The sequence below is a fragment of the Canis lupus genome, chromosome 13 (assembly GCF_003254725.2).
Source record: "Canis lupus dingo isolate Sandy chromosome 13, ASM325472v2, whole genome shotgun sequence".
NCBI lineage: Eukaryota > Metazoa > Chordata > Mammalia > Carnivora > Canidae > Canis > Canis lupus.
The window spans coordinates 27,371,997-27,389,327 of record NC_064255.1 but is presented as its reverse complement, the minus strand read 5'-3'; the positions used below and the strand labels follow the sequence as shown (position 1 = coordinate 27,389,327).

Sequence of the window (17,331 nt, the reverse complement as noted above, 5' to 3'; positions counted from 1 at the left end):
GTCGGAGGGAATGGCATTCTGCAGAGGAAGTGCACACACACCCCCAGAGGACGCTTCAGTTCCTCATTTACTTCCATGCTACATAAAGACAGCTTCAGGGTGTCACTGAGTTTCTTTCTCATGTGAAGGTGTCCAGTAAAATTAAACATAGAACTGCGTTCTCACTGAGGGAGCAGGAAGATGCCAGAAATAGAGCAGCTGCATCTTTTTTCTTTTCTTTTTTTTTTTTTCTTTTTTTAAAGATTTTATTTAGGAGTGCCTGGGTGGCTCATTTGGTTAGGCATCTGCCTTCAGCTCAGATCATGATCCCAGGGTCCTGGGATCGAGCCCTGCATCGGGCTTCCTGCTCCATGGGGAGCCTACTTCTCCCTCTTCCTCTGCCTGCTGTTCCCCCTGCTTGTGTGCTCTCTCTCTCTTTCTCTCTCTCTCTGTCAAATTAATAAATAAAATGTTTTTAAAAAATAGAAAATAAGGATTTTGAAAATGAGAGAGAGAGCACCAGCACAGAGGGAGAGGGAGATGCAGAGAGCCCAGTGTGGGGCTCCATCCCAGGATCTGGGATCCTAACCTGAGCCAAAAGCAGATGCTTCACCAACTGAGCCACCCAGGAGCCCCTGCATGTTTGTTTCAAGTCAGGCTGAAGACTTCTGGTCCAGACTGCGCCCCTAGTGGCCTTTTGAACTTGAGCGGATCATCCCACCTCAGCCTTGTCAGTAAGAAGGGGATTACAGACCTGGCTCCTCACAGGGCTTTGAGACTGGAGATACAATGCGTAAAACTCCTAGTACAGTGCCAACATTATTAATCCTGTAAACTCAAAGCAACCTTACAATCTTAAAATACAACGATGCATTATTTTCTTATACTTTTTGGCATGCTTGTTACTTTAATTTTAAAAGTTTATTTTTTAATTGTCAGAGATGGCTTTGGTTCTAAGTATCAGTACCAACTTACGTACGTACGTACGTATTTATTTATTTATTTATTTGTCCGTCTGTCCTGATCTCTTGAGTGAGGAGGTAAATGTGGCATCATGAAGGAACCCTGGAAAGGGGAATCAGTGCAAATGTCTCTGTCCAGTGTGACACCGGTCCTGCTGGAGGACCTTGCAAGTCATAAACATTTCTAGGCTTGTGCTTCCTCCTCTAAAAGAACTGTCACCCCCAACTCAGAGGCTTGCTGGAGGATTATATCTCAAATATCATAAAGGGGAGACGCCTGAGTGATTCAGTCGATAAAGCATCGTATTCTTGATTTCAGCTCAGTTCATGACCTCAAGGTCATGAGATAAGCCCTGTATCGGGTTCTGTACAGGACATGGAGTCTGCTTGAGATTTTCTCTCTCTCTCTCTGTCCCTCCCCCCACCTCTCATGCTCACACTGTCTCAAAAAACAACAACAACAACAAAAAAAACCTAAGTCCTTGGTACGCAGTCGATCAGATCCTGGTATATTAGATAGCTGAAATGCCCTAATACTTGAGGAAGGCAAAGCAGAGACTCTGCAGACAGACTGAAAACTCCAGTAACATGGTGCCACTGGTTAAATACACTGTTGAGCCCAGTGTTTTGAATTGTTTTTAAAGATTTATTTATTTATTCATGAGAGAGAGAGAGAGAGGCAGAGACATAGAGAGAGAAGCAGGCTCCTCGCAGGGAGCCTGATGGGGGACTCAATCCCAGGACCCAGGATCATGCCCTGAGCCAAAGGCAGACACTCAGCTGCTGAGCCAACCAGGCATCCCTTGAATTGTTTTTAAGAAGACAATTTCTAGTTTTTAGCTTGAGACTAAATGATAGAAAAAATATAATCTAGAAGGTACTGAATGGCACTCCCCCTCGCCTCCATTCCGAGGCTGTTGGTTTTGAGGTGTTGAGTGTTTGCAGCACAGTGGAAACGCTGAGCTGTACAGATGTATTTCTTCCAACACACAGAAGCTTTGCGCCGCCTACAGTAGCCGGCGTGCCTTGCAGTTCACACATTCCAGGTGATTTGGCTTGTAATTCTCTTTGCTCTATTACTTATTCAACACTTTTTGTAGATAGCCCTTTGGGTCATATCTGTGTCCTCCGACCAGACACACAGAAAAGCCAGAGCCTCCGTTCTGGACCTCTGTGTTCTCTGCTGGGAGCACTTACTAGCTGTCCATGCAGTAGGTGAGAACACACTGGTTTGGAAATGTTTTTCATTTTCTTCTTTAAAAAAAAAAAAAAAAATGAACTTAGCTTTTTTTTTTGCCCCCCTCAATCAATCAGGAAAGTAATACAAACCCATTATAGGTTTGGAAAATTATTGACAGGCAGAGTCAAGCATTCTATCTGTCCATTATTCCTACAGAAAATTACTCAGAGACAGCCAGTATTAACATTTTGGTGAATTTCCTTGTAGCCGTCTTTCCCCCAAACAGAAGTACTTAAACCCTATATGCCTTTAAATTTGGCATTATATCACATAAACAGTTTTTTTCTTATTTATTTCAGAAAACATGATATTGTCAGCATTTCCCCAGTGTCCATCCAAAACTTAGTTGAAAACTTTGTCAACTAAGCTTCGATTCTAAAAGATCAGTTTAGAGGCACCTGGGTGGCTCAGTTGGAGTTAAGCATTTACCTTTGGCTCAGGTCATAATCCTGGGGTCCTGGGATGGAGCCCCACATTGTGCTCCCTGCTCAGCGGGGATCCTGCTGCTCCCTCTCCTCCTCCTCCTGGCTATAGTTTTGCACTGTCTCTCTCTCTCTCTCTCTCTCTCTCTCTCTGTCAGATAAATAAAGTCTTTCTGCTTTTTTTAAAAAAACAAAAAATCAATTTAGAAAAACTAGTTGACAATTTAAATTTTAACACCTGATTAACTGTTCCACTCTGCGGTCATTTCATGTTAATAACAAACACTTATTATTGTGTATTGGGGTGGTTTTATGCATAGACTGGTCGCAGACAGTGGTTTTGTTCAGTTCATACTGTGATCATCCTGTGTGTGTGATTTAATAATCTGTACTTTTTATTTCATATTATTAACATCAGCATGTTTCCGTATCAATATACCTTTTCCACGAGCATAAATTCTCACGGTTGCTCATGAAACAGACTTCCAGAGAACAGATGCTGTGTGCTAAACTATCTTGCCTTCTATCCATTTACTGCCAGTTTTTTCTCATCCTTGCATTGGGTTAGTCCCACTGCGAGTCCTCTTCATTCTGACATTCACTTTACTCTGTCCAAGTGGAAATGCACCCACCTCATCACCCCTGCGCGTCCTCAGTTGACCTGATTTTACCTCTCTTCTGTTCTTCTCCCTTGTTTTGTTTTCTTCAACGTGTTGCTTTGCATTCTTTTGACTTTCTCTTTCCTTTGGATTTAATTTCTTACATTTTCCCTCACGTTAGGGCTAGGGTGAACAGGAATCTCTTGGTTGTTCTTGACGAAAAGGGATTTTTTTTTTTTCAGTAGGAGGAGAAAACGGTGGCTGTGCTCTTACGTCTCCTTCCTTTTATTTTCAATAACAGATGGATATCAGTATTGACGAATAGCAAAGAAGAGGCCCTAACCATGGCCTTCCGTGGAGAGCAGAGCACGGGAGAGAACAGCCTGGAAGACCTGACAAAAGCCATTATTGAGGATGTCCAGCGGCTCCCTGGGAATGACGTCTGCTGTGATTGTGGCTCGTCAGGTATTTGCCCCCAAATCCTGAGCCAGCTTGTTCAACAGCCTTTCTCCTCCCATAGAATAAAAATGAGCTAGTTATTTAAGTCTTTATCTCCTTATGGGCATAGATATACACCCACCACACATTTCCAACTGGAATGGTCCTACCTGTGAGCTGCTCTAACACATGCTATTTGCTCAGCCTGGCAAACTCCCACCTGCTCTCCTCAAATGCCCCAAATGGCTACCTGCCCAAATGCTTCCAGTTAAACAAGCCCCATGGATATATGGAGAGAGCACTGGACATGGAGTCCATCATCCTGGTGTTGAATCACCAGCCAGCTTGGATGACCTCATGCTGAGTGCCTTTACTGTCCTCCTCTTCTGTTTCCTATCCTAAAATTGGATAATAAACCTCTTTTGTTCTGAGGACTTCCTGAAATGCTACATATGAAACCATCCCAACACATTGTACATTACTTTCCTTCCTTTCTGCTCAGTGAAACCCCCCCAACCTCTATGTCACGTGGATATCCCCTTCCCCCAAGCTCCTGATTTCAGGTAGCTTCTGTATTACGTAGGTATTGACGACAGGTAACATGCATTCAGTGCTTACATTGTAATAAGGATTCTGCTAGTTGTTTTAGCCTGTATTTTCTTACTGAATCTTCGCAGATGCTCTGTGATACACTGATAACCTTGCCATTTTACAGCTGAGAAAACTAGGGGACTCTGAGAAGTTAAGTGATCTCCCAAGGTCACACATCTAGTAGGGATCAGAAGGTGGACACAAACCTGTGCTTCTTAAGCTTTATGATATACTTTCTAATGGTTTTCCTTGTGAAAATGGACTCTCCGTACAACATGCCACGAGCATCTCGGAGACAAATCTTCCAGGTTCTACTATGTTCATGTGCATGTGTGATAGTGACTCACACACTCACATAGTGAGGATGTGGCAGCGGAGTCGTTAGTACTCGAGTATTGACCTCTCAGAAACAAGCTTTCCACAGAGAGTGAACCCTGACAGTTTTGGTAACAAGGAAATACTTTCCCTGGTGTGGAGCCCTTGGGGGCTGTAGAAATAGCTTAGGCCTGTGAAAAGAAGTCTTTGACGTTCAGTATTTACAACTGTCTTATTACTGGGAAGTGCTTGTGGAGAAGCCGTGACCAGAATTGTGGGTTAATGCAGGTTGTAACTGGAAGGTTAATGACAGCTTATGCCATGTCCCCATGAGCTGCACATCAGTCTGTGCAGCTGCCAAGAAAGACACAGGTGCTTAGAGAGGATGTTTCATGGGGCTTCACAGGAAAAATCTTTCTCACATTTTCACAAGAATGAAGAACTTAATTTTGTTTTCAATTCAATATTGAAAGAAATTTTTTTTTAATTTCTTTTATCACCCATATTGCTCTCCGAGAAGCTGGTAAGCTTCATATGAGCCTCTAGGCTAAACTGAAAGCATCTGTGTCTTCCACTTAAATCTTTCCCTATTAATTCTTAACAAGGTTTACCACTCTTGTTTTCGTTTCCTTTGTAGTTGGCACAATTAAATTTGGTATTGTGTTTGTTTCATTGTCTTCAAAATGTTCTTTCCCCACAGAACCCACCTGGCTTTCCACCAACTTGGGTATTTTGACCTGTATAGAATGTTCCGGCATCCATAGGGAAATGGGGGTTCACATTTCTCGCATTCAGTCTTTGGAACTAGACAAATTAGGAACTTCTGAACTCTTGGTAAGTAGTGACCTGTCCTTGGGAATGACTGCTGTCATAAATAATACATGGCTTTGGACTGTTCTTTTTGCTGAGTACAAAGAATTGCAGTTCCTGAATTTAGTGAATTTGCATGGGTATTTAAAATGTAAATTTGTGGTATGTAATGTTGACTATTTCTTTTTCCTTTCTAAAGAACTGATGAATCACACATTTGTATAATTAGTTCACCTAAACTGGCTCTTTTCTCCTGGGATGGGCTTTTTCAAAGCTGCCTTTTTTCAGAATTAGTTTTCACATGATTGACTCAAGATGATTGACTACAAGAAGAGCAGTAAAGGGAATTAGGTGTTAAACTCAAATAATCACTTTTCTTAGTGGCCTGAGTTACTAACTATAGTGAATAAAGAGTTTTTCTCTCTTTTCACTATTCGTAAGTTTGTTACAAGCCCCCCATGAATTGTGACCTGTTAGCTACCGCCAATAAAGCCCATCACTCGTTAACCCGAAACTTCTAAGCGGTGGTGGGTCAGTCTCTGTTGTGTTAGCCCAATTGAGGAAGTAGCAAATTTAGGAAGTATCATACTAATGCTTAACTCCTTGATTCACATCAGAATTGAAGAAGAAGAAAAAAAGCTCTGATCTTATTATACCTAACACATTCTTCTTTAGTCTGGAAGTGGTATCACTCCATCTCCTTGATTTAAGGTAATGAAACCCAGTTGACAACTAGAAATATGGATAGTCCAAATCTTAGACACTTGCCAAGTGATAAACCCAAGAATTTTCCCTCAGAGACCCGATAGCATGAATGTTTCTTAAGTTTTGCGTTGCTCCCCAAATTATCTGAACAACCAGAGGTCCTTCAGGACAGATTTTCCTGGAAGGGTCTTGAACTCAGAAACTGCTCCCTGCAGCATCTTTACATGTACCCCAAATATAAAGGAATCCTACCTCCTCCTCTGCCCAGTAAATCTTCTCAGTCTAAAAATGAGGTATGATAGAGATTGAAAAACAATTGCTACCGTTAAGCATTTAACCTAGATTCACTTGTATGACCTGCTGTCTAATCTCAGGGTGTATGGGGTGAGGGGGTTATATCCTATTCAACATTTATCAACATTGTATTTATAAAAAGTATTGGTTATCTTATCAATGGCCCTGCAAGTCTGTTGGCTCCTACAGGAAGGAATACGGTTTACCCCTCTCTTTATTTCCAGCACTCTAAGGTTCCATGCCTGGCACATAGTAGGTCTCTGTAAATACCTGTTGACCAGATGAATGGATGGTTTGTATCCTGAGTCAAATGAAGGAAAGATACACATTCACAAATCTCAAAAGCAAATCATAGGAAATGTTTAAACTAGTAAGTAAAGAGTGGCTGAACTGTGTTTTGTTTATGTTACAGCTGGCCAAGAATGTAGGAAACAATAGTTTTAATGATATTATGGAAGCAAATTTACCCAGCCCCTCGCCAAAACCCACACCTTCAAGTGATATGTAAGTACTTCTAATACACTGAATTCTTTACCATTCTTCAATTAAGCAGTGGCTTAATGGTTATAGTATTTTTTTTTTCTCCAGAGGAAAACCCAACAGGAAAACACAAAGCAAAGCAAAGTATTTTGCAGTGTATTTCTGGAGTGCACAGATGATGTTTACTACACCGTCCCCTAGGTAGCTACAGCTGCAGCTGCTCTGTGGAGAATGTCTTCATAAGGGTGGTTATCTCCAAATCCTGGCATGTTATGATAAACAAGAGACAGACAAAAGCAGTGGCCCATTCCTATTAGATGAGCCAAAGTCCAAACGCTTACCCGTGAAGCTGTGGGGAAACAGACGCTCTGTCTTGGGCACTGCTGATGGGTTTGCTAATGGTACCCTGCGCAGGAGGAGCAGAGTCACCATATTTATCACAGTCATTAACATCACATCAACTCTGACTTTGCAGTGTCACTTCTGAGAATTTACTCCTGTTCTGTATAGGAAGAGATGAGGAACAAAAACAAGCATTTATCTATAGGCCTCTGCTTAAAATAGCTTAGGGTACAGCCACATAGAAGAACTCTATGCAGATGTAAAAAGAATAAGGGAGCTACTTATCCTGATTTAGGACAAACTCCAAGAATTACCATTAGACAAAAAAGCAAGGTGTGGAGCACTGCACCAAAACCTCCTGCCTTCCAGTCAGGGGAAGGGTGGTCAAAAACACATAAACATATTTATTTGTGTTTATGGGAAGAAACACAGGCAAATACACAGGAAACTAATAAAAGTTCGTACTCTGGGGTGGTCGTGGTCATGAGCCCTCCTCAGTAAACAATTTTTGGTATCATTTTTATTTTTTGAGTCATGTGAATATTTGAACTTATTAAAAAATGTTTTCACATTGAATTTACACTTAAAATTCTTAAGTACCATGCATGGATAGCAATACAGCTCCTGGGGATCCCTGGGTGGCTCAGCGGTTTAGCACTTTTAGCCTAGGACGTATTCCTGGGGTCCCAGGATCGAGTCCCACATCGGGCTGCCTGCATGGAGCCTGCTTCCCCCTCTGCCTATGTCTCTGCATCTCTGTGTCTCTCATGAATAAATAAATAAAATATTAAAAAAAAAAAAAAAAAAAGGAAGACAGCTCCTATTCCAGCTCAACTAAGCGGGGAGCCTTTGTGAGGTAGATGCCCACCCGAATGTTTGCCAAGCCCCTCCTTGGGGGTTACTCAGGCACCGCGTCCACAGAGCACTGAGACAGTTATGGGGCACAGTCAAGAAACATGATGTTTTCATTCCAAAATCATGAGATACAATCTCCCAGCAGGCCTCTCAGTGGTGGTCTTTCCTTGAATCCAACAAATGCGTGCTGCATGCTCACTGCATCCTTTGCAGTGTGTCAGGTGCTGGGGAACAGGCAAAACATAAACTAGATGTAAACTCTGTCCTCGTGATGCCTGCCATCTGGAGAGGAAGGTGGCTATTAATCTAGAAATTAGACAGTCACTTCCTTATTCCTGTGAAAGTGTCACAGAAGAAGTCAGGGGCGTTGGGCTTAAACAACAGTGCTCAAGCTCCGTCCTGGCAGAAACGGTTTGGCTGTCTTTCCACACTAATGAGCACAAAACACACTGAGAAGTAAAGCTTTTTCAGAAGTGAATTTGATCACAAAACAGCCACGAACAAACACTATCTGAAGTTACGCCAAAGAGCAGGAAGCAGTGAGCGCTCCGATATACAGTGCATTCCTGCCTCAGCAGCAGTTTTAAATGTTTATGTGGCCCATGCCTTGGAGGCATCACTTTAGGATAAACTTTGTATTTGTATTTCCTGCTTGGATTTGTATTTCCTGCTTCCTTCACGGTAGGCAGCCCACTCTGGCCCGTCTGTTCTGTGACCTCCCATGGTCATCTGGCTTCTCTCAGGCCTTCCCTCCAAAATGCTTGTGAGCCTCCATATAATCTCTAACGGAGTGACTAAGTTTCCAGACTACTGGAATCTTTTTTTTTTTTTTAAGATTTTATTTATTTATTCATGAAAGACACAGAGAAAGAGGCAGAGACACACACAGGCAGAGGCAGAGGGAGAAGCAGGCTCCATGCAGGGAGCCTAATGTGGGACTCAATCCGGGGTCTCCAGGATCATGCCCTGGGCTGAAGGCAGACACTTAACCACTGAGCCACCCAGGTGTCCCCCAATTCCCGAATCTTGATCTGGGGCAAGTAACCCCACCTGTCTGTGCTAGTCTCCGAGGGTGTGGTGAGGACAGAAGTGGTTGAGTCAGCAGTGCTTCGGGCAATATGTAGTGAATTCACCGTTACTGTCCCCACGACCATAGTCTTCATTATCACCATCCTCTTATTTGGCCAGCAGCCCTGAAGAACAAAGCAGATCCCTGGTGACACACAGTTTACTCCCTCCTATTCAGCAGCTTCTATGTTCCTGGCACTCTTTTAAGTGCTGATGATACAGTAGTGAACATGACAGCTCCTGTCCTGCTTACATTCCAACTGTGGAGAGGAGGGCACAAAGCATGGTAATGAGTACTTTGAAGAAAATATAATAGGGTAAGAAGATGAAGCATAGGAGGCATTGTCATCAGGATGTTCGAGGAATATCACTGAGGACTTGACATTTGATGAAGATCTAAAGGATATGAAGGACACACATGGGGTGGAGGGATGGGGGAGCGAGCCTGGGAGATGGAAGGGTAGGTGAAGATGCCCTAAGGCAGGGACGGGCTGGGCACATTCCTCACAGTAACAAGAAGGCAGGTATAGCTAGAGGCCTGAGCAGGAGAGTGGCCACATACGCCATGCACAATGGAGATGGAACCAGCTCGCAGAGGGCCTTTTAGGTAATGGGTTGTTTGGGGATTTTATTTTCTGTGTGATTAGAAGGCTTTAAGCAGAGGGAGTCACCAGAATGCTGCTAAACATCCTACAATGCGAAAGTCAGCAACCATGACAAAGAATCATCCAACCACAGTGTCACTAGGGCTGAGGTTGAGAAACCCAGCTGTGGCTGGTCTGTGAGGGAGAGATGGAGGAGCGGGTTTCACCAAGGAGAAACTTAACACCAGGTCCACTGAGAAACAAAGATGGTGTGGACTAAGATGGAGTGGTGAAGGTGGTGGAAAGTAGTTGGATTCTCCATATGTTTTGAAGGAAGAGTCCACAGGATTTGCTGACCACTTCAAACATGGGACATTTAATTAAACTATAAATTGACACCCAAGGTTTGGGCCTGAGCGTCTAGGTAAATAGCGAATGCCATTACCTGCACCAGGGTGAGTGGGAAGGGCCAGGTGTGGCAAGGACACAAGGCAAGTTGTCTTTCATCAGCCATCAGGTAGAGCTCTGATGTCAACTTTCAGACACATCTGTTTTCCATCTTCCCTGTCACTCCATGTCAGAAAGCCTTTTACTGCCGGGGACTGTGGTTGAGCCCAGGAAGAGTTAAACATCATGCCTGTGGAGAGCTCAGCCACTTTCTGTAGCCATGGAAGTAGAGACCCAAGGTGGAAGTGCTCTTCAGAGTGGTCTGGGGCATCTCCCCATGCAATACTAGGTGCCCTCAGCATCATTTCTACCAAATTATTGTGTGGCATCTGCACGACATTTCTAGTGCTAAGAAGCCTTCCCACAGATGGTGCCACAACTTAGCTCAATACATGGAGACAGCTGTCTCAGATTTCCCTCCTATAGCTTCCTACCATCGATCCTCCCTCTACCATCTTGGATAATACTAGAAAGGAAGCTTATATATGAACCCATGATCATGTGTCATTCTTTGTTCCATATCTACTCTTGCTTCCCCGGAAGGCAGTAAGACTGGTAGGACTACTAATATTTTACAGATGAGGAAACTGAGGCATAGCTTTACCCCGGGTCACATGGCTAGCATCTGATATCGGAATTAAATCAAGCCATTTCATTCTTAAATCTGATACTTCATCTGTCACAGTAGCTGCCTTTCAAACTTTGTAAAGTCATGTGCAGTGGGAGGCCAGAAGGCAGGTTTCGGCCAACCTCTCACATGTCTGAAAGTCCTCCAGCTCATCAGGCCGTGGCCATCTTCAAAGGACTTTGACTTGAGTATAAAGGATACCCATAAAAGTAGGATCTTAGTCACTGAGCTGAATCTACAAGTCACCAAAGGGCGTGTGCTACCATCAATCAGCTCACCCCTTCACTACTGACCCAGAATGAAATGAAGAGGCATCAGCTTGGTACACTGTGGGATGGGGGTGGGGGGGATGGTAAGAAATAGCAGTAGCCTTCACAGATGGAATACCTTTTCCTGAGCAAGAAATCTTATGTCCCATGAGTTAGAGCTTTCTCAGAAAGAAAGCACCTTATAAGTACTGTACATTCTTTAATTCAAAATACACCAATGTGCTATTCTCCCCATTTTCAGACGAAAAAGCTAAAGCTTATGAAAGATGAAGTAATTTGCCCAAGGTCATGCAGCTGGTGTGCTGTAGAACTAGGATTTGAACCCAAAATCCATTTACTGCTTTCTTATTAAGTGGCTCATGTAACTGGGAAAATCATGGGATAAGTTCAGGTATGGCCGGCTCCAGGATGTCAAACAGTATCATCTGGATCCTAGCTCGCTTCCCCGATTCTTCTTTCCTTTCCTCTGAGTGGACTTCCATTTCAGCCTTTCACCAAAGGTGACAAAAGTAACCAGGGGCTACTTAGGTCAGATCCTCACCCCTGTAGCTGGGAGGTGGCTGGCCTCAGTCCCGGAGTTTGGGGCAAAACCTGAAGTGGAGAAAGGATGAGTCCTCAAGAAAAGAATAGAAACGCTTACACACACTCAGACTTAGGGAGTAACTCCCAAACTGAACCTGCAGGAAAGACAACTCCCCTTTATTCTGAAGCTCAAAAATAAGTAATAAAATAAAATTTCTTAATTTCTTTGTATACTTCATATGTATCTGAATTTGAAGTAGTAAATACCAGATTTCTCAAGCTGTTGCTCAAAGTGGAAAAGAAATCTGCTATGATCTGTGAGCTCATTAATTCTGTAACTATATATTGCTTGCACATACACTACTACATATATATGTCAGTTTCTTCATCCTGTCTGTGATGAGGTAACTTGGTTTAGAACCTGGTTTGTTTAAATCCTGAAAGAAGTACAGGTGAGTCTATCTCATTTAAAGAGAACTGTTTTGTTTTGTTTTGTTTTTTCAGAAAAATGTAGATTTTTCTTAGCTCATAGAAAATAAAAAATCTTTGTTCATGTTGTTTTGCCCTGTTTTAGGACTGTACGGAAAGAATATATTACCGCAAAGTATGTAGATCATAAGTTTTCAAGGAAGGCCTGTTCATCTCCATCAGCTAAACTGAATGAATTGCTCGAGGCCATCAAATCCAGGGATTTACTTGCACTAATTCAAGTCTATGCAGAGGGGGTGGAGCTAATGGAACCACTGCTGGAATCCGGACAGGTGAGGCTCCACTAAAACCATAAGATAAAACAGAATGTGGAAAATGAATGTAAAAGATACTGAGATTCTAATACATTGAGTGACCGTGTCTAAATCAAGACAATTTGAGAGTGAGAGGAGTACTCGTTAATAATTACTTCCAGGTAGCTGATATGAACAAAGCTGCTATAGGTAAAGTAGGATCTGCGGTTACCCTACTTACACTCATCCTGTCCTTTTCAGGAGCTTGGGGAGACAGCACTTCATCTTGCAGTCCGAACTGCAGACCAGACGTCTCTCCATTTGGTTGACTTCCTTGTACAAAACTGGTATGCTTTTCATCTTCTCTGAGTACACCTTATAAGTTAATGCAAACCAGTCTTCTCAGGGGCCCAGATCAGAAATCAACAAGCTTTCTGTAAAGAGTCAGGTACTATTTTTGACTTTGCAGACCATGAGGTCTCTATCACAGCTATTCAGCTCTACCATTGTACTGTGAAATAAAGCTTTATTTAAAAAACAAATGGAGGGCCAGGCATGGCCTATAGGCTATAGCTTGCCAGCTCTGGCCTAGAAAGATATAAAATCCTGTCTCTGTCAAAACCCACTGCATTAGGAAAGATTGTAAGAGGGAAGACTTAACAGCACAGCTCCACAGCATCTGTGAGTTTTCATTGTTCATAATTTCACTATAAAACTATAGTGTTGGGGGATCCCTGGGTGGCGCAGCGGTTTGGGCCTGCCTTTGGCCCAGGGCGCGATCCTGGAGACCCGGGATCGAATCCCACGTCGGGCTCCCGGTGCATGGGGCCCACTCCTCCCTCTGTCTGTGTCTCTGCCTCTCTCTCTCTCTCTCTCTCTCTGTGTGACTATCATAAATAAATAAAAATTTAAAAAAATAAAAAATAAAACTATAGTGTCGGGGTGTCTGGGTGGCTCGGTGGGTTAAGCATCTGCCTTCAGCTCAAGTCATGATCCTGGGGTCTTCGGATAGAGCCCCATGTTGGGCTCCCTGCTCAGCGGGGAGTCTGCTTCTCCCTCTCCCTCTGCGCCTCCCCACCCCCACTCATCCTCATTCGTGCTCTGTGTCTCTCCGTCTCTCAAATAAATGAAATCTTTAAAAAATAAAAAAAATAAAAAACTGTACAGTGTGTGACTGACTCAATAACTAAGTCAAATTTGGGACATAGTAATAGGAGTACAGTATTGAACACAGGAAGTTTGGACTTGCCATATTCTTCAGTGGGTAGTTCTGTAAGCCACGGATTATTAGGAGTAACTGAAGCTCATCCAAAGACAAGTGGTCAAAATAGCAAGGGGATCTGAACCCACATGTGAAGAATGGTGCCTGGACACAAGCCACATTGTATGAATGTCCACCCCTCTCCTTGGAGGTAGTACAGTGTAGTAGTTAAGAGTGTTGGCTCTGGGACAAACTGCCTTTTTTCAGATCCCTACTCCATCTTCCGTGCCATGATAGTCTTGAAAGCAGGTACTTCATTCTCTTTGCACCTTGGTGTTTTCATCTGTGAAATGAGCCAAGATATGTAAAAGCTGAGAGTGTCTGTCCCATAGGAGGCACTCAGAAAATGCTGGCTATTGCTGTCATCATGTGGCTTATAAATGGAGGTGTAATGTTAGCAGCATCATCGTTTTCCTTGCTTATAAGTAGTTCTCAAACTTAACTCCGTTGTTAGCACAGAAATAAGTGATTCATCTGTAGCTTTAAATTATTCATGCCCTATTTAAATGGCATTTTAAGTTATACTTTTTTTCTGGTAACATTTTAATTCTTCAGTGGGAACCTGGATAAGCAGACAGCCCTGGGCAACACGGCTCTACACTACTGCAGTATGTACGGTAAACCCGAGTGTTTGAAGCTTCTTCTCAGGAGCAAGCCCACCGTGAGTGTCGGTAAGAGCGTGACCAAGCGTCTTCATAACAAGAGTCAGCATTCAGTTAGCTAAAACTGAGACTCGAGTGTTACATTATAATCTGATTATTGTCTGCAACCTTTTCAATATATACCTTAGATAATGATGCCGATTTCTTTCCCCCCTGTTGTAGTTAACCAAGCTGGGGAGACTGCCCTGGACATAGCAAAGAGATTGAAAGCCACCCAGTGTGAAGATCTGGTAAGCAAAATGGAGGTGGGGTATCCATTAGACACCAGCTGCCTTAAAATGTCATTCTCAGAAGCTGGAATTGGGATAAAAGAAACAGATTCATCTCTCTGAACGTTGGCTAAAGAAATTCAGACAGGCACTAAGGCTACATTTGGAAAAGTGGTAGGATGATAAATTTGCCATTCTGTGTCTTCTCAGAGCAGTTGTGACATAGGAGCTAAAAGGCATTTGAAAGATATTATTACCAGACAGGCTTATCAATTAAGGTCATGGTTTTTATATGCCAGACCCTTAGGTTTTCCCTGCAGCTCAGTAGTAAAGAAGAATTATTTGGGAGCTACGTCCAAAAACTGGGCAAGTTAAGTTCAGAATATAGTGGTTTTCAAAATATTAACTGCACGGCTTCCCCCTCCAGCCCCAGCGTTTTGACCCCATTGGTTCTTGTGTATCACCTGGACTTTAGCATAGCATGAATCTCTTACCAGTGGTGAAGGATGAGACAAAAAAATAAGTTCCATCCCCTGAGTTTCTGCCCAGTGCCAGCTGCAGGCCAGCAGGTATACGTTTTTATTTTTAGGAGAATCCTGTGAGGAAGCTGTGGATCTTACCATCTTATGGATAAGAAAAGTGGTCCATGAATCAATCCAGGACTGTCTGACTTGAAAGGCTTACCTCTCCTACTGCACTAACTCTTGATTTTGCCTTCCAGCCAGGGATTTACACTTTAGAGGCTCATTTTTAAGAATGTTTAAGAAAGCTTTTAATTTGAGAGAGAATTCATGTTACCAAACTAAGAAAGACTCTGCATGTAATTCCGGGCAACTCCTGTGAAGCCAATCCTCCAGCAGTTCAGCCCTGTAGACTCAGAGTTTTGCCCTACAGGCAGCTCCTGGTGATTCATTTGAAACCAGGACCCAGGTGGGATTTGTTCAGTGGTTATGTAAAAGTGGGATGGCTAACACTTCCAATAACGTGGCTATCCCTGCTGTTACTTTCAGCTTTCCCAGGCTAAATCTGGGAAGTTCAACCCACACGTCCACGTGGAATATGAGTGGAACCTGCGACAGGAGGAGATGGATGAGAGCGATGATGACCTGGATGACAAAGTGAGTGCAAACGGCGCCTCTGAGTTCCTGCCGCTGCTCCCAGGTTTTCTGTGCCACATAGATGAGATTGTTCTTCGCAAGACTGTGTCTGGTCTTTTGACCCAGGGCCAGTTACTTTGCTCCTTCTTTGATCCTTGTTGGGTTCCACAGCTGTATTAGTCAGGGTTCTCTGGAAAACCAGACCCAGTATGGTTGAAGGCAGAGGGAGAGAGATCAGAATTTATCTTTAGGAATTGGCTCATGTGATTGTGGGGGCTAGTGAGTACCTAGGGTATGAGGTGGGCTGGTGGGAACTGATGGTGTGGTCTGGTGTCTGGAGGTCCTCAGTATCTTCTCAAGAGCCTTTCAGCTGATTGGAGGAAGCCTACCCACATTATGGAGGGTAATTCCTTTTATTGGAAATCTAATGTAACGTTAACTACATCTAAAGAAAATCCCTTCACAGCAGCATCTAGACCAGTATTTGACCAGACACCTGGGTGCCATAGCCCAGCAAGGTGAAGACATAAAATTAGCCATTAGAACAGCTACTTCATAAATAAAAAGCTGGGAGATAGTAAGAACTTGGGTATGGACTAGGCAGTGGGAAGCACGTTTGTTCTGTGCTACCTCAGTAATTTTTACCAAAAGCCCACTATGGTATTGTTACTGTCCCATATTATAGAAGAGAAAACTGATGCACACAGATTTTTGCAACCTGAGGTCTTAGGGCTAGTAAAGATACTCTCAAGATTAAACCTAGTTTTCTCTGACCCTCATGGGTAGTTCAGAACTACCTTTGAAAGTTCATTCATGCAGTTTTCATCAGATACATATTTTTACTTATTTATTTCAGAGAGAGAGAGAGAGTAAGGGGAGGGATGGAAGGAGAGGGAGAGAGAGAATCTCAGACTCCCCACTGAGCATGGAGCCTGATGCGGGACTTGATTCCAGAACCCTGAGATAATGACCTGAGCCGAAACCAAGAGTCAGACACTCAACCGACTGCCACTCAGGTGCCGCACGTTGGATATGTATTGAGCCTTTGCTCTTCCCTAGGCAGCACGTAAGGAATAGTCATACAAAGGTGTCCTACTTTAAGAAGAGGCAAATTATAATGAATAACCATTATAATAATAGCTTGGGAAAATCCCTGAGATATATTCAGAGAACAGAAAAGTTGCCTCAGCCTTGGAAAGCAGTGAGGAAATTACCAAGAAAGTACCATTGAAGATGGTTTTCTGAGAGTAGGGAGGAAACTTGCCAGCCAAAGAAGTGGGGAGGAATGCATCTTTCCAGGGAGGGAGAACAGCATGTGCAAAGGCCAAGGGGTTGTGATAGAGCTGGAAGTCTGAGGAATGGTTAGAAGCACCGTGTGTGAGGTGCGTTCAAGTGGATGGGTGGGTGGGTGGGTGGGTGGGAGAGGCAGGAGGCTGCCCTGCAGGATCAGGGATCCCAGATCGGGAAGCAAGTTATGAGCCAAATTTGGCCTTTGGGCTTTCTCCAAGCAGTCAGAAGCCAACAGAGATTAATTGTCAAGGGAGCAAGTTTCCCCAGCAGCTCTGGCCTCGTGTAGAAACCGTGCTGGAGCTGAAAGCAGCTGCAACCAGGGCTATTCAGGAGGCCTGTGCTTCGGTGGCGGCTGGTGGGCACCTGCACCAGGCGGAGATCCCAGGGACATTTCTGAGCTGTCCACGCAGGCCCTGGTGGCTCTGGGTGACCCTGAGGCTTCCACCTTGGGAAGTTATGGGGATGCCACTGCTGTGCAAACACAAGGGACACCTCGTAGGCAGTCGAAGACAGTTTAGGATCCGAAGGGATAGGATTGGA

General features: G+C 43.6%; 1 protein-coding gene across 5 annotated transcripts in view; it reads left to right on the top strand.

The window, feature by feature from the left end:
- The window catches only part of ASAP1 (ArfGAP with SH3 domain, ankyrin repeat and PH domain 1), a 357,813-nt gene that overhangs the window by 303,752 nt on the left and 36,730 nt on the right, over positions 1–17,331 (top strand). For all 5 annotated transcript variants that reach the window (XM_049092734.1, XM_049092733.1, XM_049092730.1 and 2 more), the window contains 8 exons: positions 3,504–3,667; positions 5,247–5,380; positions 6,768–6,859; positions 12,125–12,311; positions 12,534–12,619; positions 14,089–14,204; positions 14,358–14,425; positions 15,415–15,522. In XM_049092734.1, the coding sequence (XP_048948691.1) occupies positions 3,504–3,667; positions 5,247–5,380; positions 6,768–6,859; positions 12,125–12,311; positions 12,534–12,619; positions 14,089–14,204; positions 14,358–14,425; positions 15,415–15,522 (955 nt within the window). The remainder of the gene's footprint in view (positions 1–3,503; positions 3,668–5,246; positions 5,381–6,767; positions 6,860–12,124; positions 12,312–12,533; positions 12,620–14,088; positions 14,205–14,357; positions 14,426–15,414; positions 15,523–17,331) is intronic.